The 13,526-nt window shown below is 40.6% G+C and overlaps 1 protein-coding gene across 7 annotated transcripts in view; it reads left to right on the forward strand.

The window, feature by feature from the left end:
* The window catches only part of LOC139828782 (uncharacterized), a 266,478-nt gene that overhangs the window by 34,503 nt on the left and 218,449 nt on the right, over positions 1–13,526 (forward strand). For all 7 annotated transcript variants that reach the window (XR_011740739.1, XR_011740740.1, XR_011740741.1 and 4 more), the window contains exon 2: positions 11,761–11,969. Coding sequence is in view for 4 of the 7 variants with exons in the window: in XM_071813192.1 (XP_071669293.1) it covers positions 11,761–11,969 (209 nt within the window). In the remaining 3 variants the exon portion in view is untranslated. The remainder of the gene's footprint in view (positions 1–11,760; positions 11,970–13,526) is intronic.

Here is a 13,526-nt window from a genome sequence, read left to right on the forward strand (position 1 = left end):
AAGAAGTGTCTCCTCAGCCATCTGACATCTCCGAAGCAATCTCAGAACTGCTTTTAATTGGCGCTGGATTATGGTGGGATGAAGCACTGAAACCTGGGTCCAGCATGCAGAGGAAGAGGCAGCTGTGCTGGGCTCTGGTCCCAGCCAGCACTGCCGAGCGAGCAGGGATGTCCCTGGGCCGCCTTCTCCTGCCAGCACTCTGCACAAAGCCATTAAGCGCTGTGCACCGGGGAGGATGCAATTACTGCTTCACCATGGCGCTGGCAGGGCAACGTGTCCGGGGGGGCATAAAAAACGCCACAGTTTCCTTTAAGTAACTCTTGCCCAACTAATGAAATGTGTCTATGGTTTATCCTTGAACATGTAGAATTCCTCTGAGAGGAAGACTTAATTTTAATACACATGGAAAATTTTTCTGTCTTTCAGTGTTTGTCCTTGGGTTTTCAACACCAGAATATAGGAGTGTAAAACAGCTGGTTTGTCAGCAGTGTTCATTTGTCCTTACGTCTTCTCTATATAGTTCTGTCTTCCTAATCTCCACTACTAAAGTATGCCTCAATTTAGGATTTTAAGAATAATCTCGTAGTATTCTTTCTTGACCACTTTGACTATTGAATCCTTAGAATCCAGTTCTAGTTTATTACTCTAAGTTATTTCCATTTGTTTTCTTTTTCACATTAAAAAAACAAACAAACAAAAAAAACACACGGAAGGAATTTGTTTTTTAGGTGAAGGCATTTGACCAGTCTTTGAAAGTTATCCAGTCTAGCAGATTCCCAGGGAAAAAATAATCCTGGGAAAGGAGAATCCACTGTGTTGAATTCTGTGTAATGTAACTCCATGGTGCTGGGGAATGTGTCCAGTTTTAATGACAGCTGAATTCTGCAGGACCTGCTCATGAGAGCAGGAAGTCCCTCTGTGACTCTTTGCTTGCCAGACTCATCTCAGTTGCTCTTCCTTTTGATCAGCTGGCTGCTTCGCTCCGTCCTTCTCTTTGTGAGGGAGAAGCTGATGAAGGGAAAATAGGCACAACGGGTTCTTTCCCAAAGACATGTTGGCGTATAACTGACATAAAACTACCTTCAGATTTTGATAGTCTGAACCTGCGAGTAAATAACTGACCTTGAGGAATGATTCATAATAATGCACTTATGAAAATTATTCTTGGTGTTCCGACCCACTTAATTTTTTTTATATTTAAGAAAAAGTTGATCGTTAATCTTGTAAGATTTTCTGATTTAAAGAACACCTGCTCAGAAGTATTGCAGCTGTGTACATATATTTGATTAAATTTGGAATTGGGGAAACTTAGTGCCAAGTGGAGACTTAAACAGTTTAAAAGCGAAGGAGGGTGTTCTCTGGAGTGAGGTACGTTGTGTACAATTACTGTAGATAAACTGCTGCATTTTGTATTCTAGTTCCTTATTAAAATTGTCTCTCTTGCTTAGGGCTAAATTTGACTATCACTGCTTTGTGGTAACACGCTTCCAATTCAGTCTCAGCAGAAAAAAAAAGGCTGATGGTGAATGCTAAAAATGTGATATTAAACCATATGACTAATTTTAATTTTAGAATGTTCTTTTTTTTCCCCTCTTTTGTACCTTAAGAGGCTTATATTTCACCTGACTTCAGACTTCCCACAGAAAGCTAAGTGAGATTTACCTAGCACAGTGTGGAACAGCTTATTCTAAGGTGGAAAAAGTCATTAGCTGCCTCCTGCTGCGACCTTGTATTGAGAAAGCCAAATTATAAGCCGCTGAAGTTTAGCATGAGAAGAGGTAAATTATTGTTTATTATTTTACTCATTCCTGCTTGGGACTCCCAGGCTCGTTAGCTGTGCATGTTACCTGACCTTTGTGAGGTGGTTGGGTATGGGGTGGGAATTGAACCGAAAGAAGACACTTGTTAGAACACAGAAATAAAACACTAGTTTCTCATTGCACGGGTTGATAGGGAAACTCTGCAACCCCGTCTGTTGACCTGTCTCACTACCCCTGCTTGCTGCAGTGTTTGTAGAGGGGGAGTCATAACACCAAAGCCAAATATTTTGCTTTTATGTTGAGAATTTTTTTCAGTGATTTGTTTGTTTGTTTTTAATTTCCTGACAGTAACTGAATATCCTAAGCAGAAATACCTTGCAGGCAGCTTTAGACTGAGCAATACAAAATGCAAAGTATTTTAGGATCTCTGAAGGGGTGCCGTGCCTGCCTGAATAAATAAGATGTTCTGTGAGACCTGAGGAAACAGATCAGTATTCAGTTTTGAGGATGATATCCCACTACAATTAATGGTTCTTTGTTTTTTTTTTTTTATAAGCCCTATCTAGTTATAAATGTTTCAGGGCTTTGGGGAATATTTCATAGGAGTAGTTCTTGCAGATTTTATTAGGTTAAATGTATATTTGTCCAGCACAGCAGTAGTAGTTACATATAAAAGGATGTTTAAAGAAAGGACTCATGAATCTTAAAGTTTTCACCTAAGAAGGAAGATTTTAACTCCTAGGAACTGGGGAGCTCGTTGATGTTAAATAGACTGTATCTTGACAGTTTTGAAAGCTTCACATTATTTTTCTTGTCTTGCCAAGGGCTATAGATGGGCAAGGGCCTCTCATATCATGTCACTCTGCAAGAGGTAAGAGGAATATGACTTCAGTGATTCAGATAGTTCATCTGTCCTACTGAGCCTTGTGTTTACTTCAGAACTAACCTCTGGCCTGGGAAAAGACAGTGATATAGCCCACTTAAAAAAAACATGGAAAAGGTGGTAACTGTGTGTTCCCCGGGGTACGGTGTCGTGCCCAGCCATGTGGGGCTGTGACACTGTAAAGGTTGGAAAAGGAAAATGAGAATAACGGAAATAATTTTCAGAATTTAAAAGACAAAGAGATATGGAAGTTCAGTCTCTGATAGGCTGATTATTTCAAGGTTAGGCTAGCAGTCATGAATCGTTCCGCTGTCACTTGTTACTTACTAATTCTATATTTAAGAGTTCATCTCTCCTCTCATAGCAGCATTCAAAACTGAATTATTTATCATCCAGAGCCTCTGCATCTGTTCTCACAAGGCTTCAGGGGGACTGTGCGAGTCCTCTGCTGCTTTGACAGAAGTCCCTGTCTGTTCTGATGCAGAGGAAGGGAAATCCCTATATAGGGGGGTGGAAAGAGGCGGTCAGGAAGACAGATCCATGAAGAGAACATGAGGCTAAATTTGGGAACCTGTTCCCTGTTGGCAGCTATTAGAAACCAAGGTACAAATGCAGATAGACATGTAATCGAAAAAATCAATTTTTGAAATTATATTAAATTCAACTCCGTGTACTTACTGCTAGGAGAACGGAGTAGAAGTGCTGTTAGTATTTTCATACATTCAAATAAGACATATGTGTATCAAGTTGGAAAAACAGCAAAGCATGAATTATGTAGAGTAACCACTTTTTATTTGAATGGAAAATACTAGCTTGTATTCAGAAGGGTTTTTTTGCCAAGACTTTGTGCCTTGGACAGTAGTAAGTGACCATAATGAAGACATTGTAATACACAATAAATATATTTTCATAAACTAAATTCCTGACTTCTTTAACTGTAATGTTAATATTTACATTATGTAATAGCGGTGCCTTACAAGCATTTCTTAAGGCATTTTTTTGAGCAGTCACTAAAAAGCCATAACCAGTAATAAAAATGAGGGCATTAGCACTCAGACCATAGTAAAAGCATCATTAAAATTTAAGTTCTAAGGTGCACTAGTTTAAATTTGCCTCATTATGTGTTCAATTAAAGAATAAACAATAAAATGGCCATAATTTTTCTACAATTTCTTATCCCAACTGCCTTTTTAAAGTTTAATTAATGCTAAAAAAATGAAGTGGTGGGATAAGCCAAAGCTTAACAAGCAGTACCATCCTTTAGAGTGATGGATGATCACTGCCTGCTGGTGGTGCTGCAAGTTACTGTTTGCCATGGCAGTAAAAAATGTGTTGCTGTGTTCAGATACTGTGTGTGGCTTCTCCCCATCACTCGGAGAAGGAGCAGGGGAGTGATCCTGCCCTGGCCAGAGTGCATAGCAACATTTCCTCTCTGCTGGGGAAACAAGAACAGACCTCTGGAGTTAACTCTGCATGTTTTGTTCTACTGAAATAAGATATTAATTAAGATAAAAGTAACTGAAGGTCTGATTTTATATATATATATATATATATATATGCTGCTCTTTGTGTCTAAATTTTGTAATCAATCATTTTGGTTTCATCTGGACAGATGCAGTAGCTGTGCATTTGGCACTAACAGAAATCAGCAGGAAAATGTTTTATGGACCTAGAGCAGTTCTACCAAGTCTTATGAGCAGTGGCTGAGGGACCTGAGACTGTTCAGCTTGGAGAAAAGGAGACCAAGGGGAGACCTTATCACTGTCTACAACTACCTGAAAGGAGGTTGTAGTGTGGAGGGTGTTGGTCTCTTCTCCCAAGTAGCAAGTGATAGGACAAGAGGAAATGGCCTCATGTTGCCCCAGGGGAGGTTCAGATTGGATATTTGGAAAAAATTCTTCCTGGAAAGGGTTGTCAGGCACTGGAACAGGGTGTCCAGGGAGGTGGTGGAGTCACCATCCCTAGAGGTGTTTAAAAGGGTTTAGCTGAGGTTCTCAGGGACATGATTTAGTGCTGGAGTTAGGTTAGGTTATGGTTGGACTCAATCCTGAGGGTCTCTTCCAACTTAAATGATTCTATGATTCTAAGAATAAATGGTGAAAGTATCTTTCTTTTCTTTCATATCTGCTAAATCTTTGTATTTTGATGTTGTTTATTGCTGTGACCTAATATATTGTCAAATGTTAGTTATTAAGTAGAGCAGCCTACTGGCTTGGAGAGCTTGCCTTCCCAGCTGAAAGAACTGACCTGTCATCTAACTGATGGGAAAAATGGAAAGGGCCAGTTGGGGGAATATCAGACAATCCTCCACAAAATTGTGACCATCCTTTTTTGTGTTAGGATGTACTGAGGTTTTGTTTCTCTTAAATGCAGTAATTCCAAACTTTACTGGGTTTTGCATTGTTTGAGGAGCATCTGGAAAAGAACAGAACAAGGACAACTATGTGGCATCTAACAACCATTTTGAGGAGAAATCCACTTGGGAAGTGGTACATTAATTAAAATATTTACAAAAAAATCATGAGCTATGAAGAATAATGGAAGTATGGCAGGAAATGAGATTTTTTTTTAACATTGCATTGTTAGTTAGGCAGTTGGTACTGAAATGTTGGGACTAAGTTAGACACTTCATAAATACTGAAGATCATAGACCCATAGAACAGTTTGGGTTGAAGGGACCTTCCAAGCTCATCCAGTGCCACCCCTGCCATGAGCAGGGACATCTTTACCAGCTCAGGTTGCTCAGAGCCCTGTCCAGCCTGGGCTGTCTCCAGGGATGGGGCATCCACCACCTCTCTGGGAAACCTGGGACAGTGTTTCACCACCCTCACTGGAAAAAATTTCTTCCTCATGTCCAGTCATTCTCCCCTCCTTTAGTTTAAAACTGTTATCCCTTGTCCTGTCGCAACAGGCCCTGCTAAAAAGTCTGTCCTCATCTTTCTTACAGGCCTCTTTTAAGTACGGAAAGGACCCAATAAGGTCTCCCTGGAGTCTTCTCTTCTCCAGGGGTCTCTAGGCTGAACACCCCAACTCTCTCAGCCTGTCCTCACAGGAGAACTGCCCCAGCCCAAAGAGCATTTTTGTGCTGAGGGCTCCAGATCTGGAAAGATGAACATTACAGATCACATCTGATAACTTTTGCCAGTCTACAGAAAAATCGACCTGGCAGCATTTAGTGTGTCCCACATCAAACTTTTGGGTGTAGTATCTTGATAGTGTTGTGAATGCATCAGCCCATAGCTCCTTTGTGCCCAATGTGTCCAGCACAATGCGTCTGAGGATCATGTTATCTGGGGTGGCTGCCACTGCTGATCCTCCTGCCTGTGTCCTGCTGTGCTATAGCTGAGGAAATTGCAGGAACCCACAATTTGCTTTGGGACAGGAAGCAAATGACACTGTGTTAATTGGAACTGCAAAAAGGAACTTGAAGTGAAGGACAAATAATTGCTGAAGCTAAAATTGGGCCGTGAACTGGTTAACACTGCTGATAGAAAAGGCCAGTGGAATATTATACAGTTGGAAATATTTGGAGGAATGTTCTCAGTATAATAAATAAGATGACCTAGGTAACTTTTTTTTGAAATGATGGAGAAACTTGGGGGATTTCTTTGCAGATAATGGGATGTTTATTTTTCCAGTTAAGTCATGTTTCCATGAGATTTTTATCTAGTAATTGTGTTTGTCTGCAGTGTACAGATTGATGGCAAACTGATCCTGCTTAGCTTGTGTCAGCCAGGATTGCAGTATTAGAAGGTATGACTGACATGCTGATTTTTCAGGAATTGCAGCATCCTGAAACACAGAAATAAGAGATATTAAACAGATGTATGAGTTTGCAAATAGAGCACAAATGGCAGTGTGGGAGCATCAAGTAGCCATGCAGTGCAGATATTGTGAGATATTTTTCTGTAGTTTGGTTAGTTATCCAGATATAACTTAAATCTTCACAAACTGATAGATAAGCCTCCTTCCTAACCCCTGAAGTACAGAACAGGGATAGTGAAGAAGGAGCAATTAAAGTAGAGACAAAAATACCTGCTTGTCACAGAAAGTTCAATAATTTTGTTTCTTTGCTGAAGGGGAGGAAAAAAAAAGGACGTAAGCTTAGGTACTAACTTTAAATTAGCTTAACTTGCTGATGCCTTAAGACTGTGGGGATTAGTGAATTTAATTATGGGAGCCAGGAAGCACATTAAGATAACGTTGGGCCTTAAACTAAAACCCACAAAGCAATGAAATTAAAGTTGGTAGTTTGTGTTCCATCTTTATAATGTCCTATTCTTTCTGCACTGCAGCACAGGAGGCTCTTCCTGCTCCACTCACCTCTCAGCATATCCCGTCAGGTACTTTTTTTTTCTTTTCAATGAATGAGTGACCTTTATGGGCTTTTCATGATGCAGGGAATGGTCTGTTTAATTATCGCACTTGTATGTGGACTGAAATCTGTTTTACCCAGTGACCATGCAGGTGGGGCTGTCAGGTAGGTCAGCCCATCTTGTCGTTCCACTTGGTGCTGTCACAGCCCAAGTCACTCCTCAGCTTCTCGGTGTGATTGCAAAGCACAGACTTGAGTTGGATTACAGGGACTTCAAAGAATATTTGGCTTTCTGTGGAAGACAGGTTGTTATTAGTGTAATGCTGGCACTGTGTGAGGAAAATCTGATTTTATTCCTGCTTTGCTTTTACCTTCCTGTTCAACCTGGTCTACTATTAATTATTGGGTTTTGTATTATATCTGGATTTACCCACTCTCTTACCCATGGTGTAGTCTCAGCTTTATGTTGGTTTATATATTTATTTTTGTAATGGATAATTGGAAGATAATTCTCTTATTTTTCTGTTGAACCATTAGTAAATAAAATGGGATTTTTCTGGTGCTTGTAAGTCCAGTATCATCCAGCTGGTGCATCAGTTTCTGTCAAGTGCCTTGGCATCTTTTTTCTTCCAGTGGTTGTTTATTTCCATGTTTGTTTTGAGTCATTAATCCCAACCCTATTTGTCATGAAGTAAAAATAATTGTTTAAATGTGTACTTCATAGTGGTTTGTCTTCCATACCCATACTCACAGTGTGATTTTGAAAGAAAACAGCCAGACTTCTTGCGGCTCCTCTGAGTTCAGTTTCTGTAGCGTGTTTGCTATAAACGCACACAGGCATTTCAGGCACCGTATTGCAGGACCTTTTGGGAGAGACAGCTGAAAATTCAGGCCCTCTTCCTGGGTTTGACAAATGTGATTTTATAGTTTGAGGTAATAGATCTTTAGACTGACTTGGGCATTCAAGTGGTTTTACCCATATTGTGCTGTCCTTTAGTTTTCTGGATCACACAGCAGCATCTGTACAATTGTTTATAGCAAAGCATCAGTACACCTTCCGGAGGAAAGAATTTGCCAGGTCCCTGATGAAGTAAACCGACATTTGGCATTTAGAGGACTGAAAGTCTTGCCAGTCTTTTGGTTGAGAGTTAAGTTGAAACTCGGGACAGTCGCACCTTCTGGTAAGGTGGGGAATGTTCCATTATCTTGACATCTGACTTCTTAGTTGTGACAGGATCTTTCAGATAGGCTCAGAGCCAGTACTGGTGTCTTGAGTCTTTTAAAGATATATTATTTTAAATGTTTTCCCCATATTGTTTGCTAATGTCGTCTTTTAATTCTTTGCTTAATGCCCATCTGTTCTTATCTGTCCATTTTAAAGATCGTATTCCACTAAACATTTTATTCCCTTTCTGGTTGATGTCTTCTTAAGGACCTCGTGGTCACTACATGGTATGCAACTTTATTCTCTTAGTATGCAAATTTATTCTCTATTTTAACTGCCTACTTCAGGGTAATTCTCTTGGTTTTTGTTTTATTTTGTTCCAGATAATTAAAAAGTGTAGAATAGCTTGGTAGTTAAGGTTATTGTGACAAAAACATTTGGGTCATTCAAAAAACTAATTACTCAGCCTGGTAGGGGGTGTGGTATAGTCAATGGATCGTCCCATGCTGGGCCAAATGGCTTTTATTCTTTGTAGAAGCACTCCTGATTTTCACTACAAGTATGAAGCAGTGCAGTTAGAGACTTAAGTTTCTGTGTTCCAGGCTTGTTTTGAGGTGCTTTTATTTCAGGGATTGTGCAGTTTGAGAAGGAACAGGTACTAAACGCAGTGAATACTATAAAGTAACGTTTCTGAAAATAGTATATGCAGCGTCTCACCTCATGAAATAGTTTTACTTTCTAATTAAAAACACAATTAAAATGAACCATTCAAACATAATATTGGTTGTTTTACATCACTACATTTTAACATTCAAACATCCTAGCAACATAGCAAATGGCTAATAGAGCAATTTTGGTGTACAGGCTGTTTGCAGATTCCTGGTCTCCATCATACAGTAGCTGGGCTCGTCCTCACTGCTGCACTCACAGCTGGTGTCCGAGCTCCTGTCACAATATTCTGAGTCTTGAGTGTTGCAGTTTTTTCAGTGTCTGCATGGGTTGGTGTCTCATGTTGATGCTACAGGCACTCACATGTCACTGTTGTGATGGCTGTTTCAGGATTGGAATTTTAGCTGTATATCTTGAAAGTCGGCTAGTTAAAAACCTGGAAGATTAAATTTATTTTAATATCATGTAATTGCAGAGAAAATGGAAAATTGTTTGAACTTCTTATTCGACACTTCCACAATTCCTGCAAAGAGGGTCCATATTGATTGTTCTGTACAGAGCAATTCAGATGAATAACAGGAATTTGTTTGCTGAATGTACAAGAACATATGTTGCACTTGGTCATCCATCCCATTCCTCTTTCATTGCGTGGCAGCTGCCAGCGTGAGGCACGTTTTCTCCTGCTTGCTTGTCACCAGAGCTGCAGTGTCACCGGCAGTGGGATGAGGGTCTCTTCCAACCAAAATGCTGCTGTGATTCTATTCTATGCCCTGTCTCTCCAGGTTTCACTGGGCCCGTCTCCTGCTGCCCAACCAGCCTGGCCACAGTGTCCCCACAGCGCAGCCCCAGCTTGGGCAGGCACTTGGAGAGACACTGATGGTCCTGTGCTGCCCAAAGCCATGCTCATAACCGCATCGTGGAGAGTGCGGTGTTGGAAACCAGGGCTTAGAGCATGAATTTGGGTGCAGGTGGTAGAGAGCCCAGCTTCTGAGTCCAACAATAAATACCGGGTGACCTTGCCAAGCCCACTGGCTTGTTTGTCTGCATTGTCTGGAGTTTGCATGCGTGCTGAATAGTTTCTCTATGAAAAATTCTTGAATTCCAATGATACAATTCACTGTAATGGTACTTCAAGAGGAAAAAAGGTATTGCAGTTTTGTTATCTATAGTGCTCTCCGCACAGCATCTTTTGTATCAAATAAACAAAGCTCAGCCAGTTCTGCTAATCCTTAGCAATGATTTCCCTGTTACTTCTTTTTAAGACATTATTCTTTGTCCTCAGTCTCCACAGACTTTTAAATCTGTGAAAAGTTGTGTGTGAACTGATTAAAGGCAAGGATGATGAGAGATAGAAAAAGGTGACATTTTTAACAAAGGACGTTTAATCTTCAAAAAATGCAGATAGTAAAGCTTTTGGGTAGAGGAGAAAAAAATACCACTAATCAATAAATTGTTTCTCCATCACTTCTCTGTGCATGAGATGGGATGCCCACCTCTTTCCTGTTCTTTTTATTTGGGATCATTGGCCTAATGACTACTAGACTGTTACATGATCCTGTTTTTAAAATAACCAAAGGATAAGGCATTTCTCCTTGGGGTCATAAATTGCTTGAAAGAGCAAGTCTCAGAGTGCGGTGAAGCATTGGCAGCAGGGTGCTGAGGTGAGAACAAGATGCAGTGGTTGCTTGGTGTTACAAATAACTTCTGTACTTGACCTTCTGTTTACTGCATTGTAAAACAATTTGGAAATACCTGGCTAAATAAAAGAGAATAATACTATCAGTGATAGGAGGGTGCAATGTGCAATGCAGTCATGGAATCTTGAAGAGACAAGCTGAAGCTATTTGAAGCACAGGACACTTTTTGTAGGCTTTTGAGCGGAAAGGTCTCAATCCACCAAGTCACAGTTTTCTGATGTTCTTTTGAGCTCATATGAAGAGTAACGTGGCACTGATTTAGCCATATGTATGCCAGTTGTTATACAATATATGTTCCTGGAGCAGGACTAAGCTGCCCCATAGGTGTTACCAAATCATCTGCATCTGCCTCTGCTCGGAAGTATTTTATAAAAGTGAAGCAGTGCAGATGTAAGAGTGGAAAACTTCCTGATTTAGGTGAAAAGCAGTGGTTTTGGCAGAGGAGGAACATTTTGCAGACTTCAGATGAATGTCTTGACTATTGAGCTGTTGGATGAGAGACTGATGTTACCATTTCCTGCATTTCAAGCTGGATCTCTTCATTCCCCTTCTTTACTTAAAACAAAACCCCAAAAAACAACCAAAGAACCAACACCCCAGCACTGGATTCCTGTTTTGTGCTGGCAAGTGGAACATGGCTTTGAATGTGCCTTTTTGGTGATACCCAAACAACCATCCTCAGCAGTTCACAGCAGTCCTGCTTGGCACTTCCAGCTATCTGTGCTTAAGGGTATTCCCTGGACTTTTCTCTGGATGTGGAAATGCCCAAGTTAGCCATCCTTGATGGCAGATAGCTAATTTTAGAGTTTATTTACAGCGAATTTTAGTTTTCCAGTGAAATACAAAGTTTGTAAGAAAGGAGCTGAATGTGACAAGTTTAGCGGGTTAAGATCTGTTGGACTGGGACACTTGCACTGTCTGTCATGGCAGATTTAAAGTTTTCTCTTGTGGCAGCAGATTTGGCAGCTGCGGCTGCTTAACCTTGGGGTGTTTGCCTGCCGCTGGGTTGGATTTGTTTAGGGATCGTCCTGTGCATCAGGAGTCTTTCAAAATTGCTTCCGTAAGTTAAACTTACCATAAATGTTTCTTCCAGTACAGTCTATTCCAGAGAAGCTTTCCTTTCTTGTATAAATTCTATGCTTTCAGGCATAAGAAGCTGTTGCCATTTTTGTCTCAAATATGAGGCTTAACGTTGACTTCTGACAATATTGTACGAGTTGTAATTATCCTGTCCCGCTAAATGCTGTTCTGTGATCTCCTGGCTGTTGCAGCACTCGCTGTCAAGTCCCGATGCGGGTGGGAGATCCCGTCTGCTGGTGTCGAACCGCCGGCTGGTCCAGCACAGCAGCAATCCCGCAGTGGTCACCGCTGGACACCTTCGGAAGAGGGCAGGCGCTTCCGGCTGGTTCCTCACAACACCCTGCAGCCCTCCGCAGCTCAGAGCTTCCGTGTTCCCATCACAGCCACGCTCCTGGGCCAGGTGGGTACCTGCTGGGCATCGCCAGTGGCAGCAAAAGAAACTGTTTATATTGAGTGTACAGAAAAACTACATTTTCCCACTGCAACAACATCTGCATAGCACGCTGTAGCTCTTGTGTCCTTTCCCTGGATGGCAGGTTACTGATAATACATTGCTAAGCCTTTTTTTTTTTTTTTTTTTTTTTTTTTTAGTTTAAGATGGTTATTTATTGATCTGCTTTTGGCAGCTGGTAAAATGCCAGATTTAGTATTAGCTACTGGCCTAGTTTTATTTAAACCTTTAAAATTTTATTGTTTCTCTTCAGTGCTGAGAATGTGTAAATGTTTCTCCTAGGATGATTTAGAGCAAGGCTTTTGATATTTCCTGCCTTAACCCTTAAAACTCTCATTGTGCAGATTTCACAAAGGGCATAACAAAGATTCCTCTGCCTATTCCTTCTTCCAGTGTTTGTAAAGAAGATGCTTCAAAGGCAGTGACCTGTCTGCAACAGCACTGGGAGGCAGGCGGGGGAGAAGAGGCGTGATGACATTCAGAATTCCTGCAGATATGAATTTAATAATAGACAGCCCAAACAAAACTCTTAGCCAGCTCCTGTATTTTTAAAGTATTGCAACAAAGCATAATAGTGTACTTTCTTAGGAAGCATAAAGATTTTTTCCTTCTGTGCATCTGGATACTAATGATGTTGGAGGGCGGAGCGAGGTGCAGGGGAACATCTGGCCTGGGGATTGTTGTCCTGCCACAGAAGTGCTGGAAGCTCTACAGGGTTCCTGGTATGAATTAGAGGAATGTAGGCAGGTGCAGTAAGAGCCACAGAACCTGTTAACAATCAATCTCCCTGTGTTATTAATGTGCAGTTACCACATGTAGATGCCTGTGTATTGATAAAGGGAACATGTACAGAATGTTTTATTAAAATATGCTGACCCTCTTTACTATGAAAAGGTTTATTTATGAGGAGCCTCTTGGAAGAATTTCAGGAGCATCACTTTTCGGGGCTGGTATGTGACTCAACAGTTCTTATAGATGAGAAATTGGAGAATATTTAGAGGTTAGTTAAATATGTCGTCATTTTAACTTGTCCAGCTATTCTGTATCTCTTTTCCTAGTGTTTTGTCAGCGTTATCTCTATCATGAAATTGTCATTTAAATTTTTGTTGTCTCCTTGTTATCCAGTTAGATTGACTAATCCCTTTTCAGGTGAGAACACTGCTAGCAGAGCTACACAGAATTTATCCTGTTGTATCCTAGATACATTTTTAAAGGCTTCTCCCTATTTAGCCTGACCTGTTACTTGAAGAAACTAAGGATTTTTAATTTTAAAACCAGAGGAAGCAGTCATGGTAATGGCGTCTGACATTCTGTGGCACAAAAGCCATTACCTTTTAGCAAGTGAAATGGTTGCTTTGCTTCTATCTTGTTATAGACTGCCATATTGTATGGATCAAAAATTACTAGAGAAGAAATGGAAAATAAGGGCTTGAAAACTGTTATTTAGATAATGTAAGCAGTTATTCAGTATTTAAACTTTGGGTTTGAGTTTTCTGTAATTATATA

Source organism: Patagioenas fasciata, chromosome 10 (assembly GCF_037038585.1).
Source record: "Patagioenas fasciata isolate bPatFas1 chromosome 10, bPatFas1.hap1, whole genome shotgun sequence".
In the NCBI taxonomy this organism is placed as follows: Eukaryota; Metazoa; Chordata; class Aves; order Columbiformes; family Columbidae; genus Patagioenas; species Patagioenas fasciata.